Source organism: Pan troglodytes, chromosome 15 (assembly GCF_028858775.2).
Source record: "Pan troglodytes isolate AG18354 chromosome 15, NHGRI_mPanTro3-v2.0_pri, whole genome shotgun sequence".
NCBI lineage: Eukaryota > Metazoa > Chordata > Mammalia > Primates > Hominidae > Pan > Pan troglodytes.
The window spans coordinates 59,447,359-59,467,900 of record NC_072413.2 but is presented as its reverse complement, the minus strand read 5'-3'; the positions used below and the strand labels follow the sequence as shown (position 1 = coordinate 59,467,900).

General features: G+C 44.1%; 1 protein-coding gene across 4 annotated transcripts in view; it reads right to left on the bottom strand.

Annotated features, from left to right (window-relative positions):
- The window catches only part of PRKCH (protein kinase C eta), a 331,758-nt gene that overhangs the window by 181,110 nt on the left and 130,106 nt on the right, over positions 1–20,542 (bottom strand). For all 4 annotated transcript variants that reach the window (XM_009427900.5, XM_063792940.1, XM_063792941.1 and 1 more), the window contains exons 7-9: positions 19,317–19,444; positions 15,361–15,504; positions 15,000–15,173 (exon numbers count right to left, since the gene is read on the bottom strand). In XM_009427900.5, coding sequence (XP_009426175.1) covers positions 15,000–15,173; positions 15,361–15,504; positions 19,317–19,444 — 446 coding nt within the window. The remainder of the gene's footprint in view (positions 1–14,999; positions 15,174–15,360; positions 15,505–19,316; positions 19,445–20,542) is intronic.

The window sequence follows — 20,542 nt, the reverse complement described above, 5'->3', positions numbered from 1 at the left end:
TTTGTCATCCAGGCTGGAATGCAGTGGTGCAGTCCCAGTTCACTAATGCAGCCTCAACCTCCCAGGCTCAAGCAATCCTCTGGTAAGGTATCCACATTTCAAGTTGAAATGGCATTTCCGTGTATGGGAAACAAAAGAAAAAAAGCCAGCAAGTGGCTCTCCCTCAAAGCCCAATCATATTGCTATCAGCACGTTTTCCCATACTGGTTGGGAAACATTTTGCAAAACTCTGATTATCTGTTTGTACAATCCAACCACATGTACCACACACAGGATGGGAATCTGACTCACAAAGTTCAGGTTTGGGAGGATGCTTTTCATAAAATGCCACTGACTCAATGCCTTGCTGGTAAAGTGAAAGTGTAATTATTAAATGCTAAAACAAGACAAGCTGCAGTATTTCTACTGCTTGCTTTTTAAAAATAACCCATTTTAGATATATGCTCAGTCAGCTAATCTTTTGCTCCCTGGATGCCCCCAGGCTCTGATAATAATGCCTTATCGAGCAGCAGGCTTCACTGTTGAGAGCTGCCAGCAGCATGCCAGCCCTCACTCACATTAAACAGACGCTGCACGCTTCCGCTGTCTCCCCCGAGCTCAGGGGCTCCATCCCTAACAATGCCACTGTCAGTGCAGGCACCAACAGCTGTAATGAGCCCCCAACAGGAACTCTGCCTTTCTACAAACTCAGAAAAAAAATAACGCTTATATTTTCATAAAGAAGGTCTGACACATTTGGCTTTGGCCTCTATAAAAAGAAAAGTGATCATCTAACCCATTTGACTTTTCATACCAAGGACAATCACCTGACAGTCATGTAAGGGAGCCAGGGGAGATTCTTCCCCCCTGGGAACCAATGTCTGGCGATATGTTTGGTTGTTATAACTGGAGAGGTGCTGCTGGTATTTTGCGATGCTGCTAAACATCCACAATGAACAGGACAGCCCCCACCCCCAACAAAGTAGGCAAATGGCTCTGCATTATGCAAATCAGTGATTTTTTTTTTAATTGTAAAGGATGAAAGCTTACCAGCCACTAGATTATTAAAACAACCTGACCTGTTGGTGAGGGTCAAGATGGTGACAGCAAAGTTCTGAGTAATGTGGAAGGGTACTTTTTTTTTTTTAAGTCACTTACAACTGGTGATAAAGATCATTTTTTTTTAGCCTGGTAAAGCAGACAGCTCTGAGTGGCGATGATGGCTAACTGGGCATGGTGTTTTAATTGCGATTGGCCACAGATGTGTCCTGAAGCCCAAATAAGAGGCACAAATCAAGTGAATGAACAGATCCTGTATCTATGAGCTTCCAGAAGAGAAAACAGAAACCAGTCTTACCACTGAATGTCCCAAAAACTGAACTCATGCCATTCCATTCTCTCCAGGCTTCAAACCGTCCAGAACCCTGGCCACTCCTCCTTAAAAAGTCCTATCAGGTCTACCTCCTTAGTGTTTCGTTGACCCCACTCCCATGATTGCTGCCTTGGGGCAGGCAGGTCCATGGGCCACTGGCCCTCACCAGATCTGCTGCTATTAGCCTCCTTCTATAGACAGCAGACAGAGAGGAGCTATGACATATTTGTTCCCTATTTTTCTTGGTTGTGTCCAACTCATCTTGAACTGCCTTTCACCACTGGTAGACATGATTGTAGAAGGTCTGGGCTGGCTGCAGGGACAGGTTAGTTTCCACTTCGCATGCCCTCAGAGAAAACCGTGGAGTCTGTGGCTCGGTGGTCCCTGGGGAGTGAGGAGCCAGAAGAACAAGGAAGCTGATTGACAAACACATCCCAGGATTTACTGCACAGCGATGGAAAAACGTGTATGGAGAGGAGGGAAGAATTTGGCTAGCAGGGATCTCCTCTTTTGTTTTGGTTGGGAGTTATATATTACATCATTTTAATGTTTAGAACGTCATATACCACAAGAATGGAATTAAAAGATTCTGGGAAGAGTTCCAGGACTCCCATCTGTAACACCTAAGCCATAAATCATTCCAGACCAGAAGTGGGCAGGAGTGAGCTAAAAAATACAGGCTCTTTTGCTATAACTAAGAATTGGAAGCCTCCCACAGAAAGGAAACAGGAACTCCCTGGGTGGCCCCAAAGAAGAGACAGGGCATGCCAAAGCCCTCCAGCAAAAAAGGGGAGGGTCTGCTGGCGAGCCTGAGCCAAGCTATTAGCTTACAGGGAAGGAAGGAAAAAGAACCTTGTAAAGAAAGAGTCAGTCGCTCTTGATGGCACATGGGTTAATACAGGGATGGAGACGGGAGGTAGACAGGGCGTCCTCACAGCCTGATGCAGGGGGCTGCCAGTGAACAGACTAGTCTTGCCAGAGGGATGAGAAAGATCGTGCAAGTGGCAATGGGAGCAAATGCAGCCTACTGGGGCTGCTACTCTTGCCATTCTGCCTCTTGCTTTAAACCTCCCAACCCCTATAATAGTGACCCAGAACCCACCACTAACCAGAGACAGTACCAAGGACCAAGGACTCGAGCTACGCCTCCCCCCAGTAATCTCACTGCATCCTACAAAAAATATAATGGAACACTTGATATGCAAATGCAGCTTCAGACAAGCCCCCCAGACTCTTCAAGCAGATGACTGCTCTGAGCCTGTCTGATAGGAAAATCCAGGAATTGCCACCGGGAGCAGCTGCCATGGAGGGTCACCAGCTGAGACTACAAGATGAACAATCTGTTCATGAGCTTCAGGCTTATAAGCTTCCCAAAGAATGTCAGTTTCATGAGGGCAGGGACTCTTTTCTGTTTTGCTCACTGCTGCATCCTCAAGGCTTGAAGGCGAGCCCTACGCCTTGCAAGCACTCAGTGCATATCTGCTGAATGAATGAACACCTTCCCCCCAACCTGCCAGTGCACAACTCTCTACACGACGAGTCTGCTAACTTTATGTTGACATGGCTGTTTCTGCTCATGAGATGCTGTGGATAATTCCGGACCTAGAAGAGATGGATGCAGCTGGGTTCTCAGCAGAGATTAAGTAATTAAGGAAAACCCAAGTTATTTAAAAACTAGAACATATTACAGGGTATGATTTTGATCCAAAGCAGTCAGGTTTTTAGACTGCATGATTTTGTCTTCAGGGTGGGGTGGCAGCCCCTTGGCAGCCGCTTCAGGTCCTACCTGGCAGTCCCAGCTGGTCACAGCAGGAGTCAACCCAGCTTCCTAGGGAACCATCTGCAGCCCACACCCGAGGGGCTGCTTAAAGCTATCAGCTGGCTTTAGTCTCACAGCCAATCAGGTTGTACTTCTGAGCACAGACTGGCACATACTTAAGAGTTTCCCCTAGAACCCAATGTTCATTTTCAACTACCTTTCCTTTTGTAGCATAAGGACTATATTTACTACATGCTATCTACTGTACACTTTTCTTTCATGTGTATTGGTCTTCTCTTCCTAACTAGAAGGAGTTTTTAAAAAACTGTTTCTAGCCAGGCACGGTGGCTCATGCCTGTAATCCCAACACTTTGGGAGGCCAAGGCAGTAGGATTGCTTGAGGTCAGGAGTTCAAGACCAGTGTGGGCAACATAGCAAGACCTCCAACTCTGCAAAAAATGAAAACAAATGAAAGAACTGTTTCTTTTGCCTAGCATTCAGTCAGTGTGATCCTGGATTGACTGATTTTTCACTAAACCACCTGGCAGAACACCCATCTCATTTTCACCTTTTGAGCAGTCCTGGCACTTGGTGTTTCAATACCGGGCCCTACTGAAGCCAGAGTATCTATAACTTGGCAGGCTTTATTGGTTCCAAGTTGGGTCCAGGAACACCATAACCAAGCAATCATCACCCCAAAAGCTTTCAGTCATCATGAGACACAGGGGCAAAGTGTGACCTGGGTTGTGTTCTGGTTACATCAAAGATTTAAATTATACTATCTTAGCAGACACGGAGGTGGCGGTCTACTCAGTCTCTAGGTTGTCAGTGATAATGATGGCTACCAAAAACAAGACCAGTTACAACAGAACAACCTCAAACTGAAAAAACAGGCCGACTATTTCAAATCCTTTTGTCACACCAAATATCTTGGCAGTCGCGTCCAAAGAGACAGAGCCAAAGACACAGCTTGAACTTCAGGTTCTCTTGTTCCTATTCATTTTTGTGGCCCTATTTAGCTACAGAAGGTCAGAAAGCCTGGTAGCTGGAGAGGACAGAAGCAAAGGTCCCAAATAATCCCCCCAAAATCCAGATCCTGGAGAAGGCCTATGCACATTTTGTCTTCAGAGAATCTTCAGCAGAGAAGGAGGCGGGTCCAACATATGTTGGCCCCAAAGTCAGATCTTGTCTGACTATGGAAATAAATCCACAATTAATAACCTAAAAAAAAGATGGAACACTATGAATAAGGTAGGAACATGCAGAGACAGGAAACACCATGTTCTGGCTCATTTTCTATTTTGATCCGAGCCAAAGGCAAACTGCAACAAATGACCCGCAGCAAACCAGATTGTATTTGTAGCAGCCACTGCTCAGGGAAAGGGGGAAACCTGGTTCCAAACAGATCAGAGGAAATATCCTTAGGTATTTCCCAAAAGGCCAAAAACCACCTATTGTGGAAAACTGCCTCTATTCCCGTCTAATGACAGTATTCTCAGTTGTACATATTAGAGACTCAAAACTTCTATTTGTGATATAATGGAAATGGCTTGTATATTATTTAGCAGGACAGTCAGGTCAGGAATCTATGCACTGACTCTGGCTTACTGTGTGATCTGGGGCAAGTTGTTTAATTTCTCTGGATCTCAGTTTCTAGGCCTTTAAAATGAGGATGATACTCTTCCCTGGATGCTTTGGGTATTAAATGAGATATTTTGTTCAACGGATATTTACGGAATGCCAATGTGCAGTTTAGTTTCATAGACATTGGTAATGAATATGAGCACCTAGGACATATGCTAGGGTCTCATGAACTGCCCTTTCCTTCTTCGCTCATCCCCTCCTGCAAAGTGGGCACCATTCAGTCCCCAGGAATCAACCAACTACCCCAAGGCATGAACAGAGGCTTCTTCAGAATTCCCATGCCTGTAAAGGGGAAAGTCTCCCAGCCTTTCGGCTATACTTCCCCTTCTCCTTGTCTAACCCTCTGTCACAGGGCCTCTTCCCCTTGCGCTGGGTGTCACAGCAACACAGAGCACAAGCAGTAATGCCACTGTAGGGTCTGAGCATGCCTTCTCCTCCCCACGTCCAGCGGCTGGCAGGGGCTCAGCCAAATGCTCAGTGAGGCCTCAGGAAGGGAAAGGGGAGCTGGAGGCGCTGGGAAGCATCAGAGCTGGACAGGGCAGGCTGCAGCCCCGCTACGACCCCACATGTTGAAGCCAGCTGGAGGGGCACTCCCTAAAGGTACGTTGGCCAACAGGTCCAGAAGTAAGGAACACACATTTAGGTGGAGAGGCTTATCTCAAAATAAAAGGCAGGGGACCTTCTTAAAGACAAGTGGGCCAGCTAAGCCAGAATGAGAACTCAGAGCTCTTGTGCTGAAGGTCACAGTGCAGTTCCCTGCCTGGGAAAATTCTGAAAGATGAATTCCAGGGCCACATGACTACCTTGCTGCCTGGCTGCTCTCTGCCTCTCCCACTTCTTCGCTAATATTTAATACAACAACAATGGAGAAAGTAATGCAAAGAAAAGAATGTTCCTTTGCACTCAAGCTGCAGGTACACTGAGCACACGTGAGATCATTTTGTGCCAGCATGTATGCGGCGATGGCATTTATTTCACAAGATTCCAAGATATTCTGACCTTCAAAAACCAGGATTTCAACTTTGTTGGCCATTTGAGAAGTGGTTTCTTATGGAAAGCTATGGTCCTGCCAGGAACTCCATCCTTGCAGGCTGACATCGTAAAGACGCCCCAGCAGGCAGAGGAGCGGGAGGAGGCAAAAGCGACCGGCATCAGAGCGTCCTGTGGCCCACCTGAAAGCGGTGGATCCTAAACACAAACTTAAGGCATTCCCAAAACAATGAGGAGTACTTCGCTCAGCCCTCTCACCCAGTCCCAGGGCCTGCTAGTGAGAGGCTGTTTCGGGCACTGGCCACAAAGTGTCTTCTGTTTTCCAAATGGAAACCTTTGCTTCCATAAACTGGGTCTCCGAACAAAGCCTCAGACCAATATTTACTTTGCTGCTCCCCATTCCTGTGATAGCCCCCCTCCATCCCTCACCCCCTAGTCTTTGTTCCTCTCTCTCCAGGAGGAGAACCGAAGGGGAGGCCCCTGCGAGCCGGGGATGGGGGATGGGAGGCCTGGATTCCAGCACATCCATGCCAGGGACTCAGCTGCTGACACAACCCTCACTGATTCAGATAAAAGGAGTGTGATGTGAATTTCGCCATAAATGAGTCAGGGAGGCAGCATGTACTAGGCCGTACCCCAGGTTCTGAGAGACCAGGGGTCTGGTCCCTGACTTAATAATGGCTTATTCCTCCTACCCCCATTGTTGAAGAAATGTAATCCTATTACCAAATTTGGTAAATAGGAAAAAAATCCTTCATAATTCCACTACCTTAATCCAGTCCCTGATAGCTTACTGGCATAATTTCCTGGCAGTCTTTTTTGAGGCTGGGGAGGGGAACGGGTCTGCCAATTCACTATCTTGGGCAGAACCTGACTTGGATACAGACTGTTCATCATCATAACCTCTGTATTATTTCCTGGATTCTAATCTCCTATTTTTACCATTTTCTGTGATAGATTTTAGGCAAATGACTTAACTGCTCAGTGTCTCACTTTTCCATTTGACATAATGAGGATAATAATTGCACCTATCTTATAAGGCTGTTATAGGAATCACGTGCAATAAACAATACATGTTAGGTGCTTACGACGGTACCTGACAATTTAACTACGTAACATAAAATTATCTCTTGACTGGCTGAAAATTCTCATCAAATAGTATATTATTGAAGTGTACCCCCATTGCTAAATGCTGAAGTTGTTTCTAATATTTTCCTATTATAAATAATGCACGACATCAAAGCAATCTTGACCAAAAAGAACAAAGCTGGAGGCATTATACTACCTGATTTCAAAATCTACTACAAAGCTACAGTAATCAAAACATTATGGTACTGGCATAAAAACAGATATATAGACCAATGGGACAGAATACAGAGCTCAGAAATAAATCCACACCTTTACAATCAATTAATTATCAACAAAGATCCCAAGGACACACAACAAAGAAAGGACTGTCCCTTCAATAAATGGTGTTGAAAAAACTGGATATCTACATGCAGAAGAATAAAAACAGACCCTCATCTCACGTCACATGAAAAAATCACTGAAAAATGGACTAAAGACTTAAATGTAAGACCTAAAACTGTAAAATTACCAAATGATGACTTAGGGGAAGAAATCTGTGACATAGGCATAGGCAATGACTTTTTAAAATATGACCGTAAAAGCACAGGCAACAAAAGCAAAAATAGACAAATGGAATTATATCAAACTAAAAAGCTTCTGCAAAGTTTCTGCAATCAACAGAGTGAAGAGACAACCTGTGGAATGGGAGAAAATATTTGTAAAACACATATCTGGATAAGGAGTTAATATCCAAATACAGAGGAAACTCAAACAACTTAATAGTAAGAAACAACCCAATTTTAAAATGGTTAATGGACCTGAATAGACATTTCTCAAAAGAAGACATACAAATGGCCAACAGGTGGTGGGAATGTAAATTAGTTCAACCATTGCGGAAAACCATGTGGCGACTCCTCAAGGATCTAGAACCAGAAATACCATTTGACCCAGCAATCCCATTACTGGGTATATACCCAAAGGATTAATAAATCATTCTACTAAAAAGACACATGCACATGTATGTTTATTGCAGCACTATTTACAATACCAAAGACTTGGAACCAACACAAATGCCCATCAATGATAGACTGGATAAAGAAAATGTAGCACATATACACCATGGAATACTATGCAGCCATAAAAAAGAATGAGCTCATGTCCTTTGCAGGGACATGGATGAAGCTGGAAACCATCATTCTCAGCAAACTAACACAGGAACAGAAAATCAAACACCACATGTTCTCACTCATAAGTTGAACAATGAGAACATAGGGAGGGGAACATCACATGCCAGAGCCTGTTGGGTGGGAGGGCAAGGGCAAGGAGAGCATTAGGACAAATACCTAATGCATTCGGGGCTTAAAACCTGGATGACCAGTTGATAGGTGCAGCAGACCACCATGGCACATGTACACCTATGTAACAAACCTGCACGTTCAGCACATGTATCCCAGAACTTAAAGTAAAAATAAATGAAAAGTAAAAAAAAACAAAACAAAACCACACACACAAATGGCCAACAGGTATAGAAAAAATGCTCAATATCACTAATCATTGGGGATATGCAGATTAAAACCACAATGAGATATTATGTCATACCTGTCAGAACAGCTATTATTGAAAAGATGAAAAATAACAGGTGTTGAAGAGGATGTGGAGAAAAGGGAACCCTTGTACACTGTTGATGGGAATGTAAATTAGTATACTCATTTGGAAAACGGTATGGAGGCTCCTCAAAAAATTAAAATAGAACTACCATATGCTCCAGCAATTCCAATACTGGATATACATCCAAAGAAAATGAAATCAGCATGTCGAAAAGATGCCTGCACTCTCATGTTCACTGCAGCATTATTCACAATAGCCAAGATATGGAATCAACCTAAGTGTTCACCAGTGGATGAATGGACAAAGAAACAACGGAATATATACACAATAGAATACTGTTCAGCTTTTAAAAAGAAAGACATCCTGTCATTTGCAACATGGATCAACCTGGAGGACATTGTATTATTTGAAATAAGCCAGTCACAGAAAGACAAATGCTGCTTAATCTCACTGATATGTGGAATCAAATAAAGCCAAACTCATAGAAACAGAATAGAATAGTGGTTACCAGAGGCTGGAGGATTAGAGAGATGTTGACCAAAAAATATATATAAACAAAGCACTGAAAATTAAACATATTTATGAATAACATTTTATTCTTTATATTATTTTTGTAGTCTAGATTATCAGAAAAACAGATCCAAGAGTAAACATTTTGTGAGTTTTAGTACAGGTTATCAAATTAGTCACAAACTATTAGGATTTGCAGTGCTATCAGAAACAGATAAGGATGCCCATTTATATACTTGTAAGCAGTGTATATGATTATAAAAAAAAGGGGAAATAATCTATGGGTTCATAAACCTTTGTAGCAATCTTGATAAATTATCAAATATTTGAAATTTGCTTACTATTTCCTTTTTGCCAAGAACAAAAGGACCTATAAAATACTTACCTTCTCAATGTTTGCTGTCCCCTCCATGTGGGTGTCTGGGCTGGCCATTGGGAAGCCCTGGGACATTTTTCCTTTGGTGTGAGGATGGAGGGGGTCATTACCACAGTTGAACTGACTCACTTTTGAACAGCACTTCGCACTGTACAAAATATTCTGCATTCTCTCATTTGACCCTCACAGCGATCCTGTTTTCATTTTAATGATAAGAACTTTAAGGGTCAAAGGAATTTTAGGACAGACTCACACCATTTAGATGGTGGAAAACAAAGCTAAAACACAGTTCAGGTTTTCTGTTCCCAAGGGCAATGCCATTTCCATATTGTCAGGTTGGAGGGGAGCCAAGACAGATAGGAGGTGCTTAAGCCGAGGCTGAATCAACCAACTAAATGCGGAATAAGACAACATATGGAGTCAGAGTCAGCCTGACCTAAACTTGAACTTTGTCTCTGCCACTTACAATCTAAGGGATCCTCGGCTAGTTACTGCCCTGCTCTGGGCTTCAGAGAGACTGATTCCACAGGGCTGCATGAGGGGAGTGCTGTTTTTACAAAGGCCCTCACAATGAAATGCTTTGCAGGTACAGTGGCTCCAACACCCCCTCCCACTCCTAAATTCTCCAGGGGAGACTGTCACAGTTCAGCATTACACGCTGATTAGCATCTTACTTGAGAAGCCAGGGCCTGCAACACTGGGCAGCTAAAAAGTAAGCATCTTTCTGCTGTAATTTCTCATAGCAAGTAACACTTTCTGTTCTTTATAGTTAGTTTTCCAACAGTAAATGGGGATAGTTTTACAACAGTAAATAAGGACTTCCAACAGACGAATGCACAGCGAGCAAATGCTATGTGTACTGTGGAGTCCAATACCTTGCAAACCTCAAAGAAGGCAACAACGACAGCAAAACTAAAATTGTATACCTCTATCTCAGCATTAGAAAATCTCCTTTGCTGCTTTTTTTTCTTTTCTTTTTTGAGAAAAAGTCGTGCTCTGTCACCCAGGTTGGAGTGCAATGGCATGACCTTGGCTCACTGCAACCTCTGCCTCCCGGGTTCCAGCGATCCTCCTGTCTCAGCCTCTGGTGTAGGTGGAATTGCAGGCATGCACCACCACACCAAGCTAATTTTTGTATTTTTAGTAGACGGGGTTTCACCACGTTGGCCAGGCTGGTCTCAAACACCTAGGCTCAAGTGATTGCCCCACCTCGGCCTCCCAAAGTGCTGCCTGCGCCCAGCCTCACTTGCTTCTTTGAAGTGGGTTCCCACTACTTCTTTATCATTTAGCCTAAAGCAGGGGTACATTCCCTTTATCCTTTGCTTTGGAGACATCTACTACAATACACACATCTTAAACCGCAATGGCAGTTCCATATGCCTTTGGTTTCTCTGGTGGAGAAATAAATGTAACTTTGCGGTAATGACTGCCACCTTGTGGTCAAACATAAAACTTCCACTAGGAAAAATAGACTTCAATGCTAGTAAAGGCTTCACCCACTAAACACTGGGAATCTCATGTGGCCGCTAAAATTTTGGTATATTGTATAATTTATACATTTTCCTGGAACATTTTGATTGTATATGCTATATTAATTGGGTTCCCAATCTGTTCCAGGTTAATTCCTCATTTTACTCTACCATAACATGATCTGTTGATGAGATCTTTGCTTATAATCACCAGAATTTCCTTTTACAGATCAAATTCTCCTGTTAGGTATGAGATACTTCTTTATTTGCTTCAGATGTAGTAACTTGGAACCATTGCTGCTGCAAGACCAGGTAAGCTCACTAAATATCAGTTGACTGCTTGACTCAAAGGTTACCACCTGGTGAAGATGATCTAACCTCATGTCATAGGAAACCATGTGATGTTTGGCTCAGGCCCTAGGAAGAAGATCTGAGAGGTCACCTGGCTCTGCGGCTTGACTCATGGTGTTCATGGTGGTGTTCAGGAGGCTGGCGCTTGAAACCCCGGCGGGCAACCAGTATCAGCTACCAGCTATCCCTCTCAAGCCTCGAGCTGTAACTCCACTCCTCTATTCCAAGAAAAGAGCCCAACAAGGGGGTGAGGGCAGGGGAGGGGCTTTACATCGGCAAAGTGCCCAGCAAAGGCAGTCGTTTCAAGGCTACTCCAGGGAGCAGTGTGGGGCAGGGAGAACTGGAGCTCCAGGGGAACCAAGGACCAATCCAGCAGAGGGAAAGCAGAGGATGGGGGCAGGAGCAGCATGGGCTCCAGGGCCATCAAGAGCCACTGAGGACCGATGAGGAGCAGAGGAGAAGGGAGAGGAGCGCAGGGGAGCCGAGGCCCATGAAGCCATTAGCTGCCTCCCCAGTTTTTTTTCTCTTGATAACGCTGGGGTGGCGTGGGAGTCCAAGCCATGTATCTCCTTCAGTGCGTCCTGTCACCAAGCTCCCAGACTTCTCTGTTCCACCCATTCTCCAGGCTGCATGTGGCCCTCCCAACACAGATTTGAATACTAGTGACTCTGAAATGTATGAAAATGCCCAGCTTCACTCACAGTTAGAGGAACGCAAGTTGGAACTTCAAATATACCATTTTTCTAACTCTGAGATGATCCAAATGACAGATAGCATGCCATGATGGGAAGGCGGGGAAATGCGCCTTCTCACTCAAGCTTTGGGAGTGTGAATTTAGAGACACAGCCCAGCAAATAGGAAGAGCCTGCCTGGACTCTGCCGTCAGACCACCTGGCTTCAAACGCTCTCTGCCACTTAGGAACTAAGCTTCTTTGTACCTAAGTTTTCTCCTTTGTGAAATGGGGTGATAATAACAGAACTTATTTCAGAGGGTTACTGTAAGGATTAAATAACAGACATAAAGCACTTAGAACAATGTGTGGTACATGAACAATAAAATGTTCACTATCTTTAACCACAATGGGGGAGAGGGGCAATTGAACTCAATCAAAATGTGATATGCACATACCCTTTGACCAAGCAATACTACTACTAATAATGTGTCATACAGAAACACCAGCACAAGCACACAAAGACAAAAGTACAAGGGGACTCACTGCAACAATGACTGAAATAAAAGACTAGGAACACAATACATAGCAACAGAGGAGGAAAAGTTAAATTAATTATGTCATGGTCTAAAATGGAGTACTATGCAGCCATTAAAAATGAGGCAGCTTGGTATATAGAAATACAAAACAATTTCCAACATATACTATCAATATTATGTCTTAAAAAAAAATAAAGTGGCCAGGTACAGTGGCTCACGCCTGTAATCCCAGAACTTTGAGAGACTGAGGTAGGTGGATTGCTTTAGCCCAGGAGTTTGAGACCAGCCTGGGAAACATGGCAAAATCCCATCTCTACAAAAAATAACAAAAATTAGCCAGGTGTGGTGGCATGTGCCTGTAAGTCCCAGTTTCTCAGGGGCCTGAGGCGGGAGGATTGCTTTAGCCTGGGAGCTTGAGGCTGCAGTGAGTCATAACCGTCACTGCACTCCAGCCTGGTGACAAAGTGAGACCCTGTCTCAAAAAATAGATTAATTAAATTTTAAAAATACAGAATCATGGGCAAAGTATACTATTATTTGCGTTTTTTAAAGATAAACATGTATGCATATATGTGCTGTATATATATGCTTTTATGTACAGAAAATTCTCTCAAAGGCTATAAATAAAATGAGCAATAATTGTTTCTTTCGGAGAAAGGATATGAATATTTGGAGGATACTTATATTACCTATTGCAAGAAATTAGATTTTCATAATTAAAACATACAACCTGATACGTCATTCCTCTGCTTCCACTTCTTCCATGACTTTCCATTGCTCTCTTCACTAAACCCAAACCCCTTAACGCAGCCTGCGAGGCTCTTCATCGCCTGGCCCTGGCCCACCTCGGCTGCCTCAGTTCTCAAGGCCCCTCTTCAACCTCGATATGCTGTGTGTGCTGAGCCTCCTTCACACCTGATGCTCTGTCTCACCAGCAGACCCATGGTGTGCTGTTGACCCTGTATGACATATTCACCTTCATTCTCTGCCTAACTAATTCTAATTCACTCGTTTGGTCCCAGCACGGCTTTACCTTCCCTAGAGGTGTATTGCCAGCCTCCCTGACCGGTCAGATGCCCCTATCCCGCTCTCGTGGAATCCCCTACTTCCTTGATGGTGGCACAGGCCAGGAACATGCCCAGAATTCACTCTCCCAGAATGCCTTTTGACAGCAAGATTCTGACACATCTGTGGCAGACCCTTCCTCTTGGTGCCTTCTCCAGGGCCATTTTCCCGCTTCATTGATACCAAAAGCCCAATTTTGAGCCCGATTCTAAATAGAAGCAGAATTCCCTGGTCCAGGGGCTGAATCAAGGTTGGTGTGAACCAATCATGGTCTGCCAGCTTATCTTGGCCTGATATTTGCTCTTCCAGCCTCCCTTGCTAAGGGCACGATATGGTTTGGCTGTGTGTCCCCACCCAAATCTCATGTTGAATTGGAATCTCTAATGTTGGGGAAGGGCCTGGTGGGAGGTGACTGGATCATGAGGCAGATTTCCCCCCTTGCTCTTCTCCTGATAGTGAGGTTTCATGAGATCTGGCTGTTTGAAAGTGTGTAGCATTTCCCCCTTCGCTCCCTCTCTCTCCTGCTGTCACGTGAAACCCTGCTTGCTTCTCCTTCACCCTTCCGCTATGACTGTAAGTTTCTTGGGGCCTCCCCAGCCATGCCTCCTGTACGGCCTGTGGAACTGTGAGTCAATTAAACATTTTTTCTTCATAAATTACCCCGTCTCAGGTAGTTCTTTGTAGCAATGTGAGAACAGACATACAGGGCAGTTGACCCAAGTCTAGGAAAGATCTTCCCTCCCTGAGAAAAGGGGACTGGCCATGAAGCCCTTCAGCCCCTGCCCTTATGCTTTCTGCTTTGGATGCTATCATGCCAAGGTGTGGCATCTAGGGCTGCAGCAAATACCTTGGGACCCCAAGGGAAAGACATGTCCAATGTCACTGAGCAACAAATCCAACCGTAGCACTGTTACCACCAGACTTCTCATTATGTGAAACAACAAGTAAAAAGTTTGTACTAATGAACCAAACTCATCCTTTCTATTTATTGTTTAATCCACCGCTGGTCAAGTGTTCCATTAACTGCAGCCAGAAGCATTCCTAAATGCACACCATTACAGGGCAGACAGATTCAATTCTTAAGACCAGTCCATGTTTCAGGCAAAGGGTCATTGCTAAGGCCAGAAGCAATGCCCTGGGATGTTCCAAATCAAGGTACCTCTCTGGGTCCTCTCAGACCCCTCTTCTAAACTCCTGTGCCCAGGTCAGAACCAGCCCAGCATTTAGGAGCAGAGTCACAACCAAATTCATCAAGACAATCAGCCCATGGCATTTTCTCTGTTCTTAGACTTCTGTAACTTTCATTCACCTTCACTTCACCTACAGAAGATTTATGTATGATGACCTTTTCAATCCTGGGACACACAACCCTCATGGTGCTCCTTCCCCAGGACAGCACAAGGGGAAGGGGTGAATTCATAAGCTTCCATTTTTCCTCCAGAGGTTGGCAGAAGTCACCAATACCTCCATATGACCCTGCCTTGGGAGCCCATCCCCCAAAATTTCTGATACTCAACTTTATGAAATCTCCAGTATCTTACTGTCTCAGCTCTTTAAGAACAGAGGCTGTTGGTGCAGTGAATGCGATTCATACTTACAGGGGTCTGAAAGCAGCAGAACAACTGAGTGAGGAAGGGGTGATTGCGGGCCAGAGACAGGATCCTTTTCTCGGTCATGGTGCATTCCACATCATCATCCTGCAGAATCACGTCCTTCTTTAGCACCTTCACAGCATAGAGGTCTCCTGTTTCTTTTATTCTTGCAAGCATCACCTATGGCAAAACAAAAGGAGGGAGCATGAGGAAGTCCTCTTGGGGGTCTTAGGGTGTGTGCACACAACAGGAAGAAAGAATGGCACATGAGAAATGTGAGTATGTGCGCATGCGTGCACACACACACACACCCCCCCATACACAGAGCACACTTACTTCAACCCAAACAGTTAAAGCCAAGACTCACCTTCCCAAAACTCCCCTTCCCCAACACTCGGATGAACTCAAAGTTGTCAATACCAAGTCGGTTGGAAGAATTAACCCCAATCCCATTTCCTTCTTTGCTGCTCTCCTTTCCCTGTCGTCTTAGGGTCGATCTGGAAACGAGTTTCTGAAAGAGTAAGAATACATTAAGTCAGAAATTGCAGCAGAAGCATGGAGCACCCATGCACGAAGAAGACTTTACTGGCTGGGAGCAGTCTCACCCCCAGTATAACGTGGGGGAAAGATCAACTCAGCTTGACAGATGATCGGTTCTGCCACTCGAAACTCCCTCAGTATCAGCTTCTGAATCTGTGCTTACTGCTTTGTGTAAAAGGTCAATTAAAAATACGTCTAAGCCATGGAGTTACAGTTAGCGCTCAAGTGGAAGTGCATGGAAACACCAATGCCTTGTGTGGTCCCTCGGGTGCCTTCTGCAGTGGCTTTCCACGGGAAGGTCCGATTCCACGAGCGCCACCTAGTGTCCACTTTTTACAGAGAGCAGTTCTCATGTCTGCTCAGAGATTCAAGCATCATTCAGCACCAGGACACGAATGAAGCAACGTTTTTTAATCAATATTTTAAATTATATAGGATAAATAAAAGTCCAATGTGAATATTAGAACAATGATCAAAAGCATGAAGAATAAAAATCTAAATACCTAAAATCTCACCAGCCCCCTGCCAAAGATATCTATATCCATGTATAAATAACACACACGCACACGTTTTTATACTTGGTTAATTTTTAAAAACATAATCAAATTATGGTTTCATAACATACATTTGTATTCAAAAATTTGTCCTGGGTATTTTTCATGCCTTTAAATTTCTTTCAAGAACATGAGTTCTAATGGCTATTCAATATCCATTTCATGGATATCTCACAAGGTATTAATTCCCCTGCCATTAGAAGGATGAGGCATCTCCCCTTTTTCACCACAATGAATAACACTGGAGTGAATACACTTCATGCAAATCTTCAAAACAGAGTAATTAAGGGTCTAGCTCTCAAGCAAGCTGCCTGGATTCAATAACAGCTCTGCAAGCTAACCTAAGACCCTGAGCAAGTTACCTACCCAGCCTCTCCCTACCTCAGTTTCCTCTTCTGACAAAGAGAAGGTTAAAGCATCTGCCACATGAGTCATTAGGAGGCCTAAATGAACAAATGCATGTAAAGCACTTAGATTGGTGCCTGGCACATTCAATAAACTTAAGCTGTATTGTCATTATCATCATTCAGTTTCTTAAGATAACTTCCTGCAAATGGAATTCCTTGGGCCAAAGTGCTAATTTTGAAGACTTCTGATACACAGCCAACTTACGATCTACAATAAGACTGACCAATCTACACTCTCACCAGCATGATGAGAGTTCTAGTTTCAACACAATGAATGGAAGGTAAGTGTGCCTGCCTCAGTTGGCTTTCCAGTTCCATCCTACTGAGTACCTGAGGATGTTGCTACCTAAAGGCAAGGTGACTTTTGCAGCTGGCCCACCTTGAGACATTTATAAGATAAGCTACCACTAGACAACAGATCAAAAGTCTAACATCCAGCCAGGCACCGGATATCATGGATTAAGGATACTTGATTCAAATGACAAGTGCACTGTCCATTCCTAAAGATCGTGCTGCATGATCTTTATTCCTATTCTTATCTTATTCCCATTGTATCTTAGAAGCCCTAGTTCAGGCTGATATCTTTAATCTCTGCTCTTCAGGGATAACTGTCCCATGCATTAGCAATCCCCACACAATATTGGCATCCTGCCCGCCTACCCACAAGACAGACAGACCAGATTTCAAATACATTTTTTTACATAATAGATTTCAAATACATTTTTTCACCATGATTTGATGAAATCCATTCATCTAAATCACATGTAACAGTCATTGCTGATTTAGTATGATCTAATAAAAGGATTAAAACATTTATTGTAGTGGCAATTCAATAAATTGTCAATAGGCCAGGCGCGGTGGCTCAAGCCTGTAATCCCAGCACGTTGGGAGGCCGAGACGGGAGGATGACAAGGTCAGGAGATCGAGACCATCCTGGGTAACACGTTGAAACCCCCCATCTCTACTAAAAAAAAAAATACAAAAAATTAGCTGGGCGTGGTGGCGGGCGCCTATAGTCCCAGCTACTCGGAAGGCTGAGGCAGGAGAATGGCGTGAACCAGGGAGGCGGAGCTTGCAGTGAGCTGAGATTGTGCCACTGCACTCCAGCCTGGGTGACAGAGCCAGACTCCGTCTCAAAAAAAAAAAAAAAAATTGTCAATGAAAGTCCCTGATCTACTAGGCAGGAGTCCTTCAGTAAAAAGGAAATGAGGTGGTTGGTGCTGACATTTTCAGGATTATCAAGAATCTCACAGTAATTGCACTTCCCTTCCTCAGCACCCAGAGATTAATTAGTTGAGTCGATAATTTTCCTGAACTGGACACCAAGCTACACCGTTCAGATCTTACAGCCATGGCTATTTCCCATCTCTAGACGCTGACCAGGTAGGCAACAGTAAGACATGGGCTTGGGAAGCAGCCAAGGCTCAACTGGATGACAGCAGGTGGAGGTCATTCAGGGAGAGTGCTGACAAAAACATGTGCACTGCAACTGACACAACTCCACTCACTCCTGAGAGTCCAGAGGGAGAGACTCCTGTCTCCTGCTGAATGTGAATGATAAATTCACAATCCATAAACCAAAACTTCAGAACTGCTGGACTCCAGGGCTGTGCAGAGCCTCTGAGATCTTCAAGTTGAACCGCTTTAGAGGTGAGGACGCTGACGCCCATAGTTACTGGTCACCTGTCCTGCCTGGTCCCCAGTCAAAAGCATAACCCAGGATCCTGGGTTTTAGGCTTTCACCAGACCACAGTGACAGGAAGCTGATTTTAAAACAGAAAAGAAAGGCTGGGCGTGGCAGCTCATGCCTGTAATTCCAGCACTTTGGGAAGCCAAGGTGGGCGGATCACTTGAGATCAGAAGTTTGAGACCAGCCTGGCCAACATGGAGAAACTCCGTCTTACTAAAAATACAAAAATCAGCCAGGCGCGGTAGTGGGCACCTGTAATTCCAGCTACTCGGGAGGCTGAGGCAGGAGAATTGCTTGAACCTGGGAGGTGGAGGTTGCAGTGAGCGAATATCACTGCACTCCAGGCTGGGTGACAAAGCGAGACTCTGTCTCAAAAAACAAATAGAAAAAAGAAAAAAGAAAAAAAAAGGAAAAGAAAGGAAAAAAGTCCTTCTTTTGCTTTCTGTTTATTACTTGTTGCTCATGCTCATTATTTCTTGTCATATAACTGTATATACAATCTTATCTGTGAAACAAATTGCTATTAAAAATGCTATTTCAGCCAGACACAGTGGCTCACAATCCCAACACTTTGGAAGGCCAAAGTGGGAGGATCGCTTGAGCCCAGGAGTTTCAGACCAGCCTGCGCAACAAAGTGAGACTCCATCTCTACAAAAATAAAAATAAAAAATTACCCTGACATAGTGGTGCACACCTGCAGTCCCAGCTACTTGGGAGACTGAGGTAGGAGGATCACTTGAGCCTAGGCAGTCGAGTCTGCAGAGAACCATAATTGTGCCACTGCACTCCAGCCTGGGTGACAGAGGAAGACCCCATCTCAAAAAGGAATGAAGGCAGGGAAGGGGAAGGGGAAGGGAGGAAGGAAGGAAAAAGGAAAGGAGAGGAAAGCAGAGGAGAGAGAGAGAAAAAAAGGGAGAAAGAGAGAAAGAAAGAAAGGAAGAAAGAAAGAAAGAAAGAGAAAGAGAAAGAAAGAAAAGAAAAAAGAAAGAAAGAGAAAGAAAGAAAGGCAATAAGTCTGTTTATTGTATTTGCTAAGATTAGGAACTTTGATGAGGCCACATGCTCTCATTTGGGCTCATCACATCTGAGCAACTTCTAAATTATGAGACATGGAAAAAAAGCAAAGTCTCACCGAGGTTGGAGAAATATTTCCGGGTTGGAGACCCATCCCTGCCAGGGTCTTGGCAAGTTCCACCGCATTTACCCCACAGTTAGGGGCCACGTTCGCTTGACATCGAATATGCACATTCATTTTACATACTAGAGGGAAAAGGAAAACAGAATCCATGTTCAGAAAGGAACCAATTCAACATGTGCTGCAACAGAGAACTTTAATAGCCTAAAAGATTATAACAGAGGAATTATACCGGCTGAACAGTATCATTTTCTCATAAAATTAAGCTCACACTAGTAATAGTTCCTGACATTTTATCTATTTCTGTTTTCTGCAGAAGCAGAAAGGCAAGCATACTAAAGAATAATATATTTCAAATACATTTTTTCCACCATGATTTGATGAAACCCATTCATCTAAATCACATGTAACAGGCATTGCTGCCTTAGTATGATCTAAGATTAAAACCTTTATCGTAGCGGCAATTCACAGGCAATTAAATAACAAAGAATCACGTCAACTGTATTTTTTTCTGTCTCTCAACAGTGAAATAAAAGGTAGCAGTTTAAATGCCACATGTAGATCACTGTTCAAACAGGATGGAAATGGTGTTTCTACAAGAAAAACCTCTATCTGCAGCTTTCTTTCTGAGTATTGTTGTGGTTGGGCAGCCCTCACAGCCCAGAGATGGGCATCCTGTGAGCCTGTGGTTCTCAGCATTTGCAGCCTGTGGTTCTAACTGCTTCATAGTGGGGAAAGGCAACTTTTAAAACTTTTTGAAGGTCAGAGTACAAATGGCAGTTGAAGAGGCGAGCAAAGAAAGCTAAGCTCCTGAGGCACCGGAAGCTGCCTGGGGACAATGAAGGATCTGAGGCGTTGTCAGCTGGAATAAATTCTGAGACAGTTTTTTGACATGGGCCCTGCTGATGGGAGGTGAAACTGAAGCGACAAGCAACACATTCCTGTTTTATGGAGTCAGTCCATCTTGGAAGCACACACAGATCCAGGTTTTGTGGGGCCTGAATTTACATAATTTAGGAGGCCTTCTTTAAGAAAAAGAACATCAAATCAAGTAGAGGGCTTTGGAAGGTGCCCTTGAGAGAGAGGAGCCCTGAGACTTAAGCTTCATGGGAAACCCACCCCTCTCAGGAAGACAGGTGTAAGACACACGAGCCTACAGAAGCCTTTCAAAACCACCAAGTGACCATAAAGGCAAAAATCACAAGAGCCGGATTGCTGCAGGT